General features: G+C 42.6%; 1 protein-coding gene across 1 annotated transcript in view; it reads right to left on the reverse strand.

Moving 5' to 3' along the window:
* Window positions 1-17,831, reverse strand: part of LOC129133642 (5'-AMP-activated protein kinase catalytic subunit alpha-1-like) — a 65,533-nt gene that overhangs the window by 15,765 nt on the left and 31,937 nt on the right. Inside the window, exons 3-6 of the mRNA XM_054653271.2 lie at window positions 8,587-8,680; window positions 7,614-7,758; window positions 5,375-5,462; window positions 4,249-4,473 (exon numbers count right to left, since the gene is read on the reverse strand). Coding sequence (XP_054509246.1) covers window positions 4,249-4,473; window positions 5,375-5,462; window positions 7,614-7,758; window positions 8,587-8,680 — 552 coding nt within the window. The remainder of the gene's footprint in view (window positions 1-4,248; window positions 4,474-5,374; window positions 5,463-7,613; window positions 7,759-8,586; window positions 8,681-17,831) is intronic.

Genomic DNA, 17,831 nt, shown 5'->3' on the forward strand with positions numbered 1-17,831 from the left:
TGAATTAACCCCCTATGATACGAAGCAAATTGCAAAATTACTCTGTACTGCAGTGCAATATATGATGTTTGAATCAGCCTGGATGTCTTATGCAGAAGACCAGGGACTGCAAAATTCAAGAGCTTCGCAGCAGGACCCATGTTTTGGGTCAGGGATTTCTCAACTTATGGGACTGCCCCCCATGGAAGACCCACAAACCCAAGCACGCCTGGACCCCTTAATCCTAGCCCAAGCAAAGGACTTAGCAATGCGAGCTCTAACAAAAAGTACAAATATGTCTGTGTCTACCCAAAGTTATTCAAGTATAAGATAAAACCCCAACAAACTATATATGCGGTTCATAGAACAATTGCAAGATGCTATGAAAAAACAGATAGCAAACAGAAAAGCAAGGAGCCAATTAATACTACAGTTAGCACAAGATAATGCAAATGAAGACTGTAGAAAGATAATAGATGCATTACCTAAAGAGAATCCATCCCTAGAGGATATGATAAATGCATGTCCTAAGGTTGTGACTGGATCTCACAACATGGATATGTTAGCTAATACTATTACAGCTGCTGTTAAACAAACTCCCCATTGCTACAGATGTGGACAACAAGGCCGTGTGAAGGTAAACTGGTCGCACCAGTCCATACCACAGGGGACATTTCAAAGACAGCCCCAAATGTACTGGACTCAGGTAGTAAGTGATCAAAGACCTAATATGGTCTGTCCTGCCCTACGTCCTGCCTGAGCCCACAAGCAGCATCCTCCCGACGGCCTGTGTAAGAGATGGTCCGAAGTTTCCCTCTTTTGCCCCACGACTGTCACAAGGACAGAGACTAAGACCCTGAAGACCGTGACTGGAGTTCTGGCCTGGTTGAGGTAGATGCTCACCAAGCGATTGTTTGCAGGTGTGCTTGCTGTGTCACCACAGTCTTACACCTGCTTCACGCTACCCGCTCATCACAATAGCCCATGAATTTCCCCACCTCTTGGCCAGATGCCACCCGCTTTGGAGAAAGTCTGACTTTCTAGGGTAACTTTGGTGATCCCCCACAGAAAATCCCTCATCTGCCTGACGACCACCATGATGGATGGAGGATTGAAGGCCCCTCCCAAGGACTGAGACTGAGACCCTTATAATTCCAACACAGGGGCACTGGCCTGACTGAAGTGGGATGTTTGCAAAGTGTTGCCTGCAGATGTGTTCTCTGGACCAAGAACAATGGGTCCCGCTCACTGCTGAAATTGACTTGCCCTGCTTCGGAACATGGACTGTCTGTACCCGTTTTTCAATAGACTTATTTCTCCATTGTCTTTTACCTATTCCCCCCCTTGTCAGAGGACTATAATAGACCCCTGAGTTAACCAAGACTTTGAGATTCTCCCCAACGCAACAAGACGGATCTGTTGGCTGGACCACGAGGATTTCGTCTCTCTGTTGGTAGCTATTCCTCCCCTCTTTCTCTCTCTCTCTCTATCCTTTATCTCCTTTCTAATCCTTCTATTGCATTTGCTGTGGGTACTCAATAAAAGGTGCATTTGTTTTGATTAATACTGAAATCCCCTCTGTGTTGTTTTTGCACTCTGAGATCAGTTAACGAACCATCACGACCCCTGCTTGTACTAGTGGATCGTGACAGCCTGTCAACAAACATTGTGGAGCCATGTGTGGAACAGTGATGGAAACAACTTGTTTATCTACCTCATGGAAATCTGGGACTATTGAAGTGACAGTTCATTTAAGGACTTTCTTTGTTTACAGATTGTTTTTCTGTTTACAAACTGTTTTTCTGATAATTGGGTTTTTCTAATGGTTCTATGGGTTAAATGGTTTCTTAGTGTTAGAGTTAAGTTGTAACTTGTACCTATAAGTAGTTAACCTTTGGCATGTTAGCCTGAAGGATTGTGATCTCGCCTAACAGCTCCTGGAAGTGAGTGCTACAACTCCAGTGGTACGTGGGACAGATCGCTGGCTGAGGGGAGCTAGGTTTGTCAAATCCGGTGGAAAACCTCATTCAAATTAGACCCATGCTGTCTTCTGTCACCCTGTCTGCAAAGGGCCCTTGCAGGTAGGATAACAGACAACATTTTACATTTTTTATTAAAAAGGAAAGGAGTAATTGTCACAGTACAATAGGTTGGATTCAAACCTATACAAGGGACCCTCAGCCAACCCTGTTCAAGCTTAGATGCAGGCACACCACTGGCCAGAGATCTGGGCAGAGAGAGATCTCAGTCAATCAGCTGTTTTAACACGGGACTTTCAAACCCCCCATATAAAGTCTTCCATAATAAACCGCTGCTGTTTGTCTCATGATCTTGGGGGAGTTCGTGTTGTTTGTCTGTCTCCAACCACAACCTCACATACCAATTTTTCAGCATAAATATCCCTCTAAAGTTAAGCGAACCTTACATGCTTTTGACAAAGATTGTGATGACCGGTTTGATTTTTGGTATAAAGGACAGCAATGGGCAGCATCGTTTTTCCCCCTGGTGTAGCAGCAAGAAAAGTTTTAGGATTACTTAACAAATTAGGTTATTGGCTAGCTAGACAAACTAATGCTATGTCCTTAGCATTAACAGGACTTTTAGCTGATGTCGATTCTATTAGACATGCTACATTGCAAATTAGGGCAGCGATAATTTTTTTGCTTTTAGCACAAGGACATGGATGTGAGGAATTCAATGGAATATGTTGCATGAAGCTGTCCGACCACTCTCAATCAATCCATGCAAGCATTCAAGCCCTGAAAGAGGGTGTAAACAAACTGCAAGTAGATGATGGATTTGATTGGCTAGGTAGACTTCTGGGGGATTGGGGACTTGGTGGATGGATAAGAAATTTAGTTAAAATAGGCTTATATGTATTAGGCATTATATTATGTATTGTTATGGTTATTCCTTGTATTTTACAGTGTGTGAAAAAACTAATAGACAAGTCACTTGAGTGTATTTTTAGTTGAAAGGAAAGGGGGAGGTATAGACAGTAAGAGAGAGTACAATGGAACTGATAAAGGAGCCTGATATCTTAGGCCTGATCAAGCAGAAACCATAGGAGAGACAGACACAGATCTCTGGTGTAAAAGTGACCAAGAGATATGTTGTGAAACTTTGCGATAAGATAATGATTACCAGGTAACAGATGTCATGAAGAATGTGTAACCAATAGGAAATTGTTACCAAAAATAGAACCCTATATAAGTGTCATACAAGTCAACCCTATATAAACACTTTTTATTCTCAATAAAAATCGGCTTCTGATCCAAGTTCAGATGTCCCTGTCTCTCCATTGCCAATATTAAGCAACCTGGTCTAGTGGAAGGTATCCCTGCCCATGACAGGGGGGTTGAAATTAGATGATCTTTAAGTCCCTTCCAACCGTTTAACATTCTATGAAACTACTTTCCATTTTAATGAAGTAGTAAGGGATATATGTAACACATTTTTTGTTTTACTGAAAGAACAAAAACATTGCTAACTTAAAAACTTCCATTCCTAAATGAGGAAGCATCTTCACTAAGGTAGTATTTCAGAGCTCTCTCCTTAGAGCTTCTTACAAATAAAACAGGAATACCTAACTCTGCTATTGCATGAAGCTACCTTTTTTTTAATTCTACCCACTGTTCACTTGTCAAAAAGTGGTCACCCTCTCCATAATTCTATCTTGAAATCTGGAGTCCATGATGTCTATCTCTATCTGCAGTCTTAAACTTATCAGTATTCTATGTAGCAATTGTCACTCATATACAGGTTCGTGGCAGGGTTTTCAAGCTAGAATAGTGAGTGCCATCTTATACATGGAATATTCAACCTCAATAGATTATTTTGCTGAGTCTGCAGAAATATTAATAAAAGCAATAGTTATCAGGTTAAAGAGTCATAACTTCCCCTCAGACATTTGCCATACAAAACAGCAGTTCAAATCAGCAAATATTTTTCTTGCCCAGAGAAGTCAATACCGTACAGTTTTTGCAAACCATTCTTCAGGTAAACAGGCTTGATTTAGCACTCTTAAATGTAGAATTTCACAGAATTTTTATATGCAACATATATATTTGTTCTACTCTGACCACCAGTAGATACTTCATTGGCCACAGGAGATCAGAGCCAGAGCTAAAGCCAAAAAAACAGAAGTTGAATTTTTCATCTCAGACTATAAACCAGGGACAAGCTATATAAATTATTTCTTTGTTCTGCATATTTTCATTAAAATTAACATTCCAGCCTCCTCTGATCAGATATCAGTTAACATTTTACCTAATGTTTCTGATTGTTGCTCTCTTCATTGGATCTACTTGCAGCATGTGTTTCAGAAGACTAGATACAGATGGATTCAGGTATTGAGGGGTATAAAAGATACCATCACATATCTTCTTAAAAAGGGTTGGCACATGATCATCATCAAATGGAAGTGTTCCACATAACAAAGCATAGAGAATAACTCCACTGCTCCAAATATCTACTTCTGGACCTGCATATAATCTGGGAAAAAAAGTTAAATATTAGCAATTTGTGCTTAATACATTTAAATAGATTTTTTTTCTACATTCTTAAATTGTATCATGTTAATCAAGAGTATATGAACTTTGGACAACTAATCTGCACTCACTATACCATTCAGTACTATGCCTTGAACTCGTGTCTTTCCTCTTCACATATGTAACAGAAACTAGAAAAGTACTTTGTTTTCCTCTCTATTGCATAAAAATAATCCACAGATACAATTTAAGATAATGGCAAACTGAAAGAAACTTGCAGCTACTACCAAGAAAGCCCATGTTATACATCGCTGTCACTATTTGAGTGCAATCTATGTAGTCATCTAGCCTCCAAGCCTTGGAGGCTAAGAAGTTTAAGACAAGTCCACATAGCAGAACTTGCCACATCTTCTATGCTACTGCATGAATAAAACATACATTTGGCCTCCAGTCAGCAAAAGATATTAGGGTAGTGAGCTGAAAGCAGCATATTTGACAATCACTGAGTAAATTCAGACTGAATATAGATTCTACGGCAGATATTTCACTGCTACTCAACTTCACAGTATACTTTGCCTGTATTTCTATCTGTACCTCTACTTGCAAGATCTGAGCTGTAAATGAGATTTTTTAAACCAATTCAGGGACACTGTACACACTGTATTTGGGACATCAGACATCACCTCCACCTTACAAAAACTGTTCAAAGCTCGGTCAAAGTCTTAAATATTTATAAAAAATTATCAAGGCAATTAAGAGTTCAGCTCACAATTTCTTAGTGTAAAGCTTGTGCATTACACTATTTTGTAGCCTTTAGAATTAAGCAGCAAAATGACTGAAGTACATGCACATATGCACCCAATAGAAAAGAAGCTCATACATGTATCCAGTAGAAAAGAAACTACCTTCCTGAAATTACTTCTGGTGCAGCATAGTTAGGGGAACCACAGCTTGTTCTTAAAAATTCTCCATCTGACATCATATTTGATAGACCTGAAAGTATATAAGAATAACTACTAAAGATTCACAGAGCAAAGTGATTTTACACTAGAAAAGATCACTGGTAATTCAAATTAGAAAGTTAACTAATTTATCTCAGTAAGGAGGCAAAATTGTTTGGAGTGATTGAAATTTTTATATGAGAACAACACACGATCCTGCATTTAGTTTACCAGAAACTTGAGTAACATCAATCCATTATTGCACACAACCTAGGAATGTTCAAAAACATATTAATTCCAAGACAAAAACGAATCCATTCTGGATTACACAAGCATGATAGAGAACAAAGCTGCTCTAAAGGAGAGAGCAACATAGTAATATAGGATTCTGGTCATTAACACAAAAGTGTCTTAAAAACCATATTCTCTTCTAAATGCCAAAGAGGAAGATGCTACCAAAGAATTGCCTAAAATTTTTTAAGAGGTTATATAGAATAAGGGAACTCAGGAGTGCACACAGCCTTGCCACAATTTAGACACCAAGAACTTGCTACCAGTCCTCACAGCAGCTGCGTTAAATAGCTAGTATAAACAATTAAGCTTCTGATTACTTAGGCAGCTGTTATAAATTACGATATAGTATTGGCTTTCGCATTTGTGTGTTAGCTTCTGCATGTTATTATTAATCACAAAGATTTTGATGTGGTACAATTCATAATTTCTTTTAACTGCTTTTTGGTATAGTATAATCTGTCAGTTTATGTATGCACCATATAGCTTATATAAATAGTAGCATGATAAATATATCTCAGGCCTTAGCATAATATTAAAATAAAGACTATGTAATGTTAAAATGCTTTTATTAATGTAACTAACTCAGAGAATGGTGTAAAATAATTATGTTGTTTCTCACATTTGTGGACTATCTTATCTGAATGATAAGATAACAGTGACAAAAACAGGAGCACCAAGAGAAGAATTTACTGAGTCTTCGTTATCAGAGAGTGTAAAAACAACAAGATGGAACCATGAGAAAAAATAAAATATACTGATTTAATCTACAGGATGGCATGCAGACAAGTCAAAGGTTAAAACCAAGCAAAAGAATTCCTGAAACATCTAAACTCACAAGACTGTTTAAATAATGTATAAATGCTCATGAATATACATATAATGCATGTAATGTAACAGTATATAAGAACATTGTTTTAAGCCAGGTATGTTTTTGGCATATTGCCAAACACCCCAGCGCTGGATATTGTCCCTTTTATCCCTTATTAAACTTTTAAAAATTTCAAAGAGTAAGCTCTGTTTCTCACAGCAGTTATATAGCTAAAAGCACAGGAATTTGCAAAAATGTTCTTATTTTACCTTTTATGCTTTAATTACATTTTTCAGTCACATCTGTAGAGCTTTTAAAGTGAAATTAGAGCAGTTTCTTAGAAGTAGTGTATTTTACTAGAGCAATGTAGTTCTTAAATATGATGAACTTTCCCTGCACTGTACTTAAAAGAGAGCTAAGCATCTGCATTTTATAGATAAAGAAACAATCAGAGAGTCAGTTTTGAAGTGGCAAGGTGGGGAACTAAGTCTACTTAGCATTATCAGAGAAAATATTAAGCTGTGTCTTTAAGAACCAGCAGTGCAGCCAGGAACAGAATGGGGGCGGGGGTGTTTTGAGGGAGCTTTTAGAGTCTGTTGGAACAAGCAGTTTGCCCCCTTTTGCCGCATGGTTTTTGCTTTGCTGGCTGTTTGGACTTTGCTTAAGTGGAGGGTTTTTTTGGTTCTCTTTTCATTTGTTTTTCCTTGTCTCAGAGACACTGCAGTTAGCGGTTTTGAGCTGCCTTAGGGTGAATTCCGCAGCCAGGGCATTGCACCAACCTCCCCACTCCAGTCCAAGTCGATGGTGACTTGTCAGCAGCACCCGGCCAAGGAGAAAAAACTATGGAAGTGGAGACTTTAGCAAAAGCTGTGATGAAAGAAAGAGAGGCAAGAGCTCTGCTTCGAAGGTGGTTGTTTTGGGTTTGCAACTGTAGCCACTCGTAAAGACTACATTTAGCAATTAGAAACTGTTTTGACCTGAACTTTGCAAACTGCCAGCAGTGAGAAAAGTGAGAGAGGTCCTGCGGTCGGGCCAGGATCTAAATTAACAGGACCTAAATAACACCAGAAATGTGATCAGATATAAAATAGCAATGCTTACCAAAATCAGCTATCTTGGCATTCATGTGTGCATCAAGCAGCACATTTTCAGGCTTCAGATCTCTATGTACTACCATATGCCTGTGACAGTAATCCACACCAGAAAGGATTTGCTGGAACAGACGTCTACTTTCCTTTTCATCAAGCTAAAACAAACAAAGGTTTTAAACAATTTTGAGACAGTGGAAGGATAACTTGATTTTCCCCTATATGAATTGAAGGAAACTTTCCAATGACCAAAAGCTATCATTTATAGTTTTGATATTTTATACAGCACGTTATATACTCAGTAATTAGAAATATTAGCACCCAAACATTAATTTTGTCTAATTAAAATATCAATTAACTTAGATATTTAAGCATGGTATAAGATTAAAGTTGACAAAAGCTGATGACACTCAGTATATAAGTGATAAACTTCGGATACGGTTTATGCTCCTATTAGCAGCTAGCCCTAAACAGCAGACTTAACTGGATATTTCCTATAAACACACCCTAATCTGTGTCAAAGTTTGCTCAGTCTAACAACTAACTAAACATATCCTGGCTATCTAGATGGTTTGTCAAAAGTGACTTTAGGACTTTCACAGAAACCAGTCTAATAGTAGAAGAGGGTAATAAGGGCACAACAGTAGCTTTTCAACAATAGTTTATACTGAAGAAAGTTTACAGCTACTCCAATTGGGTAGCATATCCATCCAGTTTCTACACAGTAATTGTAAATTAACATATCAGTATCATTTATTCTTCAGTAGAGTGGAAAAATGCTACAAAGTCACATACAAAGATTTGAAACATGTTGATATATAACCATTTTTATTTTCAAAACAAGATATAGTCATAAGGTATATTTTAATTGCTAACCGCAAAATTAATGCTGAATACATAAGAAACAAACCTTCATTTAACAGGAAGATTGCAAAAGCAATAACAGAATGCAAGTCATTGATTTGTGGAGTTAGACTACTTCTTACCCTTCCATTTTTACAGATATAATCAAACAGTTCTCCTCCTGAAACATATTCCATCACCATGAAAATGTCAGTTGGTGTACTGATGACCTGGTACCTGATAAGAATAAGTATCTGTTAGTCTATTCACTCAGTAAAAGCAGCTAGTTACATTTAGTTAAAACCAAAGTTGTGCAAAGAGTCAGATTAAAGGTATACTTGAAAAAAATTACCAGCCCATTTACAGCTACTGGAATGTTAATATTTTTCAGAAGCTATTTCCTCTCCTTTCACTATGTGATACCATCATCGCCAAGATTACCAGGGAATTTGTATTTCCCACGAGGAAGATCAGTCTGTACTTTCAGAGGACTACTCTGAGTCCAAATGTTTTCTATGAAGCCATATACAGTGCTGTCTCACAGACATTTTAGTGTAATCAGGAAGGGATTCGAAAGGACTTTGCTAGTGTCTTAAAAAGCACACACCCTTCAACTTTAACAGGCAAAACCCCCTTGCCTTGTCATAAAGTATACTTCAAGACTTGAAAAAATATTCATGATGATTGAAAGCAATTATCTTTTACAAAGAGACCTAAATTTCTCATTAGTACTTAAGAGTATTAACACCTTGGTTATATTTTTATCACTATACTTTAAAGTTAGCTTTGAGGTTTTGAAAAAACTAGTTTATGGTCAAATTCTCCACTTAGGAGATTGATATGTTTTCTACATATCCTTACCTAAATGTTGTTTAGTTTTTTTTCTTCTTCCAGCAGTCAGAAGTGACCAATTTTTAACATAGCAAGAAAATGCACACCAATAAACCTTCAGTCAAAAAATTCAGATACTATATTAAGAAGACAGGAGATAGCAATTGGATGCAAATGAATGCTTCAAGGTACTACACTTAAGCATACAAATATCCCAATTGTAAAAAAAATAATTGAATTCACCCATACACTATAGAACTGAAATGTTCTTTCAAATGCTGATTCTAAGACAAGGGGGAAAAACAGACATGCTCCAGCTAACAGAGAAGTTTTTCTTGACAGCAGTGAGTTCAGACTATCCAGGTGAATGTATGTGTGCATGTATATATGTGTGCATGTATCTATTTTACCAGCTTAGCATTGTAGTGTAACATTCCGATAATCTGAATACTATTCTGAAGGAGTCATCTTCAAAGTTAACTTACCTAACATCTTATAGTCCAAGATGTTTTACCTTTACTAATTTTCTCTCAAATACCTTGGTTGAAAGTGTCATGTACTTGAACATTCTGAAGTCATAACTAAGACACTCTACAGAAATAACACTGTAATCCTTTTAATCCAAAAGCTACAGTGCAACCTCATTTCTAACACCCCTACTGTTAATGACATTTTCCATAGTTGTGAAATTACTAAGCTCTATGCTTCAGGAAAACATGAGCAAGCTTTTATTTTAGATCTTCACGGTCATTTTCCATCATCTAGATAGTGAGATAGTGAGCAGTGCTGGAAGATAAACCTCTTAGCATCACTGAAAAGAATGAGCCATTCTGCACCTCATATTTTCAGCCTCTTGGAAGATTCAGTCATGTTTCTCTATAGTCAGTTCATTTTTGTAGTTATGGAAAAAGATGTGAAATAGTTACATGTGGGAACTCAGCACATCGTTCCCGATGTCCAGAGATGCTAGGAGAACCCTTGGGGGTCTCGGAAATCCTGGAATGTTGCCAGGAGTGTTTGGTAGCTTGATTTTGATCCATCCACAGAAGTGACAAGAGTTTGAGGACATGAGAATCACTTTAGAGTGAAGGGTGCAAAAGGGACACATTTAAAGGGTGAAATATAAACCTCAAGGTTTTTGGTACAGGGGGGTTATGGAGACAAGATGGAGGGATCAGGGCGTGTCTCGTCCTTCTTCTTTCTTCTTCTTGTCCTCCATCTCCTGTGGTGATGTTGGCACTTGGGGATTGGTTTATGGTGAAGGTGCACTTGCTAACATGGGTGAAAAGTATTGGGAAACAAAGGTAAATATTATGTACGTAGATTTTAGTATAAAAAGATATGACCGCCCCGTGGGTGGTCAGAGTGCCTGTGGCTGCCTTGCAGATCAGACCTCTGTTAGGCAGACAGAAAATTTTGTAGATAAGAAACAATAAACAATCTGAAGACCGAAAAGCTGAAGAGTCCAGACTCATCCTTTGAAACACGTGCCACCCAAGAACCACTCTACCCGTGTCGGGGCAGAGACAGACAGCCAGACCCGACATTTGGCGTCCCTGGGTGGGCACCCGGTGGGCGATCCGGGGGGCTACCCGGCAGCAACCGCCGATCCAGCAGCATCCGGCAGCACTTGCTGAGCCACGGTGAGCTCTGGTGTGCACCTCTTGCACAGGGTCAGCCTTGAAGCACTGAGTGGGCAGCTCCCGAGCTGGACTCATTCCCAGGAGAGCACTGATAACTCCTTGGGAAAACAGCCAGAAAGCAGCCAGGAGAGTCTGAAGACGCAGCAGCCACAGAGAACATCGCACTCCACTTCGGCCGAAGAAAGTTCGTAGCAGGACAGCCCGAATCGGAATCGGAAAGGCGCCTCCGAATCCATCTCCTGTGACCTGCAGGCAGAGACCAGGAGCCTTCGGACTGCTCTGACGACAGATTTTCGGTGAGAAGGTCAAGAATTAAGAACATGGGGGGTACACTTTCCCAGGAACAAATAGAGATTCTGTCCGACCTACAGGGCGTGGCAGACACACACACTAAGGGGATCCCAAAGAAAAAGCTTAAAGAATTATTGTTGTGGGTGCGGTGTAATTACCCGTACTCAGAGACACGGTTGTTATTTGAAGTAGGCTTTTGGCAAGAAGTTAATAGACACCTATATTTTCTAGCCATCAATGAGGATAAGACAGCCTTGAAATTGCTGTCTTCAGCAAGAATTATGTTAGAGGCGACCTCGACTCAATTTAGAGGGTCAGCCAGGCAACAACTTGTTGCGAGTCCCACCGGGGCAGAGGGAGCAGAGCAAGGCTCAAAGCAGAGATTGGCTCTGATCCCGATTGGCCCAGGGGAAAAAGTGCCCGAGAAAAGGGGACAAGGAGAAATGTCATTGCCTTCAGTCCCACCATCCCGAAGACCCAAGGGAACCCTAAAGCACCCTGAGACCCCAGAGAGTGCAGGGGTTTCAGACTCCGACTCAGACACAGATGATACTATTCCACTCCCTGATGAAATGAGGTTTTCTCCCAGCGATATCGAGGAGGCAGGTCACTCTTTACGAGCGTACCGTCCCGATTCGCAGGAGTCAGAGGGAGAGGAGGTGGAAAAAGTGGCAGAGTCGGGGAGGGGGGTTCAAAGGGAACAAGAGGGGAGGGGGGATGCGCTCTCTCGCGGCAGGCGCGGCGGCGGCGGCGGCTGGCGGGGGGGCCGTGGAGGCGATGGGGAACACGGGTTCTGGTGCGGCTTTTGCGAGCGCAATGCCGAAAGCGGCGGCAGCCTCAGCTGGCGTGGTGCCAAAAGTGCGCGTGATGAGCAAGGCTCGCGAGACGGCCGGGGAGGGCTCTCAAACCGACGCGGCAGCATCAGACACGGGCAGCAAGGGCGGAGCAGCTGCAGGGCTCCGGCGGGCTACCGTGGGGGGACGCAGGAGATGCGCGGTGGTGACGTCAGACCCGGAAATCTGGACCCGGAGATCGGCTCGAATTGTGGCGCGAAAGGGGACACCCGCGGGGGGAGGGCTGCGCGCTTCGGCGCGGGGTGTGGATACAGCATCAGAGGAGGAGGAGAGAGGGACAGGAACAGACAATAGGGAGGAGACTTCGGAGGTGGAGCGGGACGGAGACAGTGACGTCAGTACAGGGGAGGCAGGGGGCGTCCCCGAAGGCACGCATGCGCGGGGAGTGCCTATGGAGCGAGGACGGGGGCAGGTCCGATCCTCTGTGATGTCTCGGGCGAAGAGGAGGGGCCACGTTCAGGGTTCAACATCCCGGGGCTCCACCCCCTCTCCGGTCTCGATGCCTTTAGTCTCAATCCCTATGGTTCAAACCCCTTTCACTCAAAAGAAACATTCAAGTATTCAACCCTCAATGCCAGCTCAGTCAACAGCCATGCAAACTCGGTCTCAAACACAGTTGCTAGCGTTTCAGTCTGCTGAGCAGGAACCGATCGAGTTCGTGTCGTCATCAAGGTTGTCCAGGCAGGCGACAGCGCCACCTCGTGGAGGGACGACCACATTGCAGGACATGTCAGACCTGCTCGACAGCGCCACCACATCACCTGCTGGCCAAACTGCAACAATGCAACAATTTTTTCCAACAATTTATAAAAAGAAAGCCACATTAAAGAAAATAAAAACAACAACAACAACACAACAAAAGGATAATATTCCATCAACTTCAGGATTATATGAAGTTGAAGACAGCTCAGATGAAACACAGCCTCAAGGAGAAGAAATGATACACATTACAGCAAGAGAGGGAATTCCAGCATGGATGCTTTCAGCAGCAGAAGCAGCAAGAAATCTTCTGCAGTCTTTTGATGCAGCAAAAAGAACGCGTTCAAGAGAGCCTCAAGTTTCTTTTTCAGATTTAGGAGCAAGACTGAGGACCTCAAGTCAAAGAACATGGAGTGAAGGATCACCAAGAGCCTCCATGATTCCATTGTGCAGGCAATGGCCAATGGAGTTTCCAGAGGAGGAAGAAGAACAACCGATAGAACCAATAGACTGGAAGGAAATTAGAAATGAATTATCAAAAGAAAAGGGTTTGATCAGAAGATCAGGAGACATAATAATGCCAGTGACATATGATGCACAAGGTCAAAATCCAAGGTGGGAAAGGTTGGGTCATGAAGTGATCAAAGACTTATCAAAGGCCATTCAGAACAATGGTCTGAATTCACAGTTCTTCAAACAGCTCCTGAAGGGGACATTCAATACGTATGATTTCACGCCATTTGACATTCGATGTCTTGTGTCAATGAGTCTCACTGACACACAAAGTCTTATCTGGGACAGAAGATGGAGAAGATATCTCACAGAGTTGAGAGCCAGCTATCAAGGTGGGCCAAACGCAAACCTCACAGAAGCACAGTTGGCAGGAGATCCTCCAGATGACAATCCAGTGGAGCAAGCAGCACGGCTTCCACGACGGGTGCTGAATGATATCAAAGAAGCAGCACGCAAAGCGATCTTGCAGATTGCTCCGGCGGGAGTTCCGGACGTCCCATTCTCATGTGTCAGGCAAGGTCCCACAGAACCATTCTCATCTTTCATAGATCGACTCTCGCAAGCTGTGGATCGACAGGTGACGATTGACGAGGCGAAGCAACCTCTCATGGAAAGTCTAGCTTTCGGCAATGCCAACCCGGACTGTCAACGGGTCATCAGCGCAATGCCAGGACGGCCATCCTTGGCAGAGATGGTGGAGGCATGCAGCAGAGTGGGAACACCTCAGCACGTCGCGTAGATCGTGAGGGATGAGCTGAGAGGAGAATGGGGAGAACAGATAAGAAGAAACTCGGAGAGGCAGTCAGAAGATCAGGACAAGGTTGAAAAGATGCTGGAAAAGGTACTCCAACAACAGAATGAAAACATAAATAAAGTTCTTGCAACCATCCAGAAGAAGAACAATCCATCAGGAGGACAATGCTACAAATGTGGGGCGTTTGGACACTTGAAAAAGAATTGTCCACATGCACACGCACAAGTGCAGACACAAAAACCTGCAAAGCCACTCTGTGCGCGGTGCGGAAGAGGAAGACACTCTGTGAAAGAATGTTTTTCCCAGACAGACGTGGAAGGGAATCCTTTACCACTTCCGGGAAACGGGAGAAGGAGCGCGCCCACAAACCGTCAGCGCGCGTTGACACAAGTGATGGCGGTGACGCAACAACCAACAGGACAATCATTGGGGATCGTCAAGCAGACGCCCTCAGCAAACTCCTCAGTCGATTCTCAAGCAACCCAGAACTCCTTCCACCAGGAGCGCAGTGCACACTGGCAACTTCCAAATTAATTTGCTTTCTGGATGAAAGTCATGCGGAGGTTCCAACAGGGATCCGTGGAGATTCATACAAAAAACAAGATTTCTTAATAATAGGACAGGACAGGAGCAGAATCCTTGGATTTATTGTTTATCCATCAGTTGTTTCCACAGACAAAAATACGGAACTGACAGTTTTAGCAAAAGCGCTTCATCCACCATTGACCGTGGCGGAAAACACTCAGATCGCGAGAGCTTTTGCTCTGCCACCACACACCATTGAAGTCATGTCAATCTTCGATGAAGAAGGGCTTCCTTTGAGGGAACATGTCGAAATACATACCACATGGATAAAGCACATAGGTCATGGGTAAAGCACATAGGTCGAGATCGACCCACGCTCACATGCCAATTAACTTGTGGAGACAGAACAATAGAGGTCAGAGGCATGCTCGACACAGGGGCAGATGTCACAGTAATATCCTATATCTTTTGGCCTCGCAACTGGAGCTTGATTGCGCCCTTGGGATCTCTCTCAGGCATAGGGGGAGTTTCTCTGTGTCTGCAGAGTGAGAATGCCATCGTTGTCACGGGACCAGGAAACAAGACGGCGATCATTCGTCCTTTCGTTGTGCAGAAGCCAATCACAGTTTGGGGACGAGATCTCTTGGCACAGTGGGGCACGAAGATCGAGGTGGTTTTTTAGTCGGGGTCACTGCGGCACTTGCCACATTGAAGTTGACTTGGAAAACAGATGATCCAGTCTGGGTGGATCAGTGGCTCCTGGAGCGAAAAAAGTTGAGTGCTTTGAAAACCCTGGTCCAAGAACAGTTGCAGAAGGGACACATCAAGCCAACAAACAGCCCTTGGAATTCTCCAGTGTTCGTCATCAAAAAGAAGCTGTCAGGCAAATGGAGGCTGTTGCACGATCTCAGGAAGATCAATGAAGTCCTCGAAGACATGGGACCGCTTCAGCTGGGTCTTCCATCTGTTTCGATGATTCCCAGAGATTGGCCGCTTGTGGTCATTGACCTCAAGGACTGTTTCTTCAGCATTCCACTTCATCCGGATGATGCTCCGAGGCTTGCCTTTTCAGTTCCAAGTATCAACAAGGAAACGCCTCTGCAGCGGTACCATTGGGTCGTCCTTCCTCAGGGCCTGAAAAACTCGCCGACAATCTGCCAATGGTACGTGGCACGAGCTTTGTCGCCAGCGTGGAAGAAATTCCCGAAGGTGAGAATCATTCATTATATGGATGATTTGCTCATTGCGGCATCGACACAACAAGAGCTGCAAAAGGCTTGTGACTGTGTGATTGCAGAAGTGCAAAAGGCAGGTCTGGAAATCAGTGTTTCAAAAATTCAGGAGGTCGCGCCTTGGAAATATCTAGGGTGGAAAAATCTCGGAGAAAACAATAAGGCCTCAAAAGATGGAAATCAGCACAAGAGTCAACAATCTGCATGATTTACAACAACTTCTAGGAGAAATCAATTGGATGAGGTAAATTTTGGGAATCACAAACAGCGACATTCCAGCGTTGCTTGATCTCTTGAGAGGAGATGCAGACATTCGATCTCCCAGGACACTCACAAAGGAAGCGAAGAAGGAGTTGGAAAAAGTTACAGATGCCATTCAGAAGAGACAGGCACATCGATTCGTTGAATCGTTGCCTTTCCAATTAGCAGTGTTGGGAAAGAAAGCACAATTCCATGGTTTAATCTTCCAATGGGATGCGTCTCAGAGAGATCCTTTGATAATCATAGAGTGGATTTTCTTACCGTATAGGCCTTCAAAGACAATTCTGACAGATTTGGAGATGGCAGCACAGATCATCATAAAGGGGAGAACAAGATTGCTGACAATGGCGGGACAAGAATTTTCAAAGATTTATCTGCCTTTGAAGAAAGATTATTTCGATTGGGCGATGCAGAAATCAAAAGATTTGTTAATTGCGTTGTTAGCTTTTCCAGGAGCTTGCACCATCAACTTTCCTCAACATAGAATGTTGCAGTCGCAAATATGCTACAGAGCAAAGCCAAAAATAAGTGAAGAACCTCTGGACGGGATCACAGTGTTCACTGATGGCTCAGGAAAGACACACAAGTCAGTGATCATGTGGATGAACTCAACGACAGGGGAATGGGAATCAAACATGAAGACGGTTCAAGGCTCTCCACAGATTGTGGAATTGGCAGCTGTTGTCCGAGCATTTCAGTTGTTCCAACAACCGCTCAATTTGGTCACGGACTCTGCATATGTTGCAGGTGTGGTCAGGCGATTGGAAGGTTCGCTCTTGAAAGAAGTCAGCAACGAAGTTTTATATTCCTATCTAGTAAGCATGAAAACAGTGCTAGAAAGCAGGAAAGAAGAATATTTCATCACTCACATCAGAGCGCACACAACACTTCCAGGATTTCTAGCGGAAGGGAATGCTCAGGCAGACAGATTGACAATGCCCATTTCACAAACACTTCCGGACATTTTTGAGCAAGCACGACTGAGTCATGCATTTTTTCATCAGAATGCGCAGGCGCTGATGGAATCCTTTCGTCTCACAAAAACTCAGGCGAGGGAAATCATTAGTGCTTGTCCAGATTGTCAACTCGTGCAACCACCTGCTTCGACAGGAGCAGTCAATCCACGAGGACTGCAAAGTCTTCAGCTGTGGCAAACAGATGTCACAAAATATCCATCATTTGGGAGACTCAAAAATGTTCATGTATCAGTAGATACATTCTCAGGGGCAGTCTTTGCTTCAGCACATGCAGGGGAAACAGCAGAACATGCTTGTCGACATTTTTTACAAGCGTTTGCATCATTAGGTGTGCCTCAAGAAATAAAAACAGATAATGGTCCAACATATACAGGCAGGGTGCTTGACAGATTCCTGAAAAGATGGGGTGTCAGACACATTTGGCATTCCACATTCACCCACAGGTCAGGCAATCATTGAAAGAACACATCACACCCTGAAATCCCTTTTGGACAGGCAGAAAAGGGGGGAGCCAGAGGCGACACCACACATGAAGTTAAACAAAGCATTGTATGTGTTGAATTTTCTTAACAGTTCGTCTTCTGAACCCAATCCACCAATCGTGAGGCATTTTTCAAACAGCTCTCAGGCAAAACTAAGGGAGAATCCTTTGGCTTTGATCAGAAACCCAGAGACAGGACAAATAGAGGGTCCTTTCAAACTAATCACTTGGGGCAAGGGTTTCGCTTGTGTTTCCACAGGGCGAGGGCTGAAGTGGGTGTCAGCGCAGCACGTGAAGCCATTTCGGACAAGAGAGCAAGAGAGCACA

This window comes from Agelaius phoeniceus, chromosome W (assembly GCF_051311805.1).
Source record: "Agelaius phoeniceus isolate bAgePho1 chromosome W, bAgePho1.hap1, whole genome shotgun sequence".
NCBI classification, from domain to species: Eukaryota; Metazoa; Chordata; class Aves; order Passeriformes; family Icteridae; genus Agelaius; species Agelaius phoeniceus.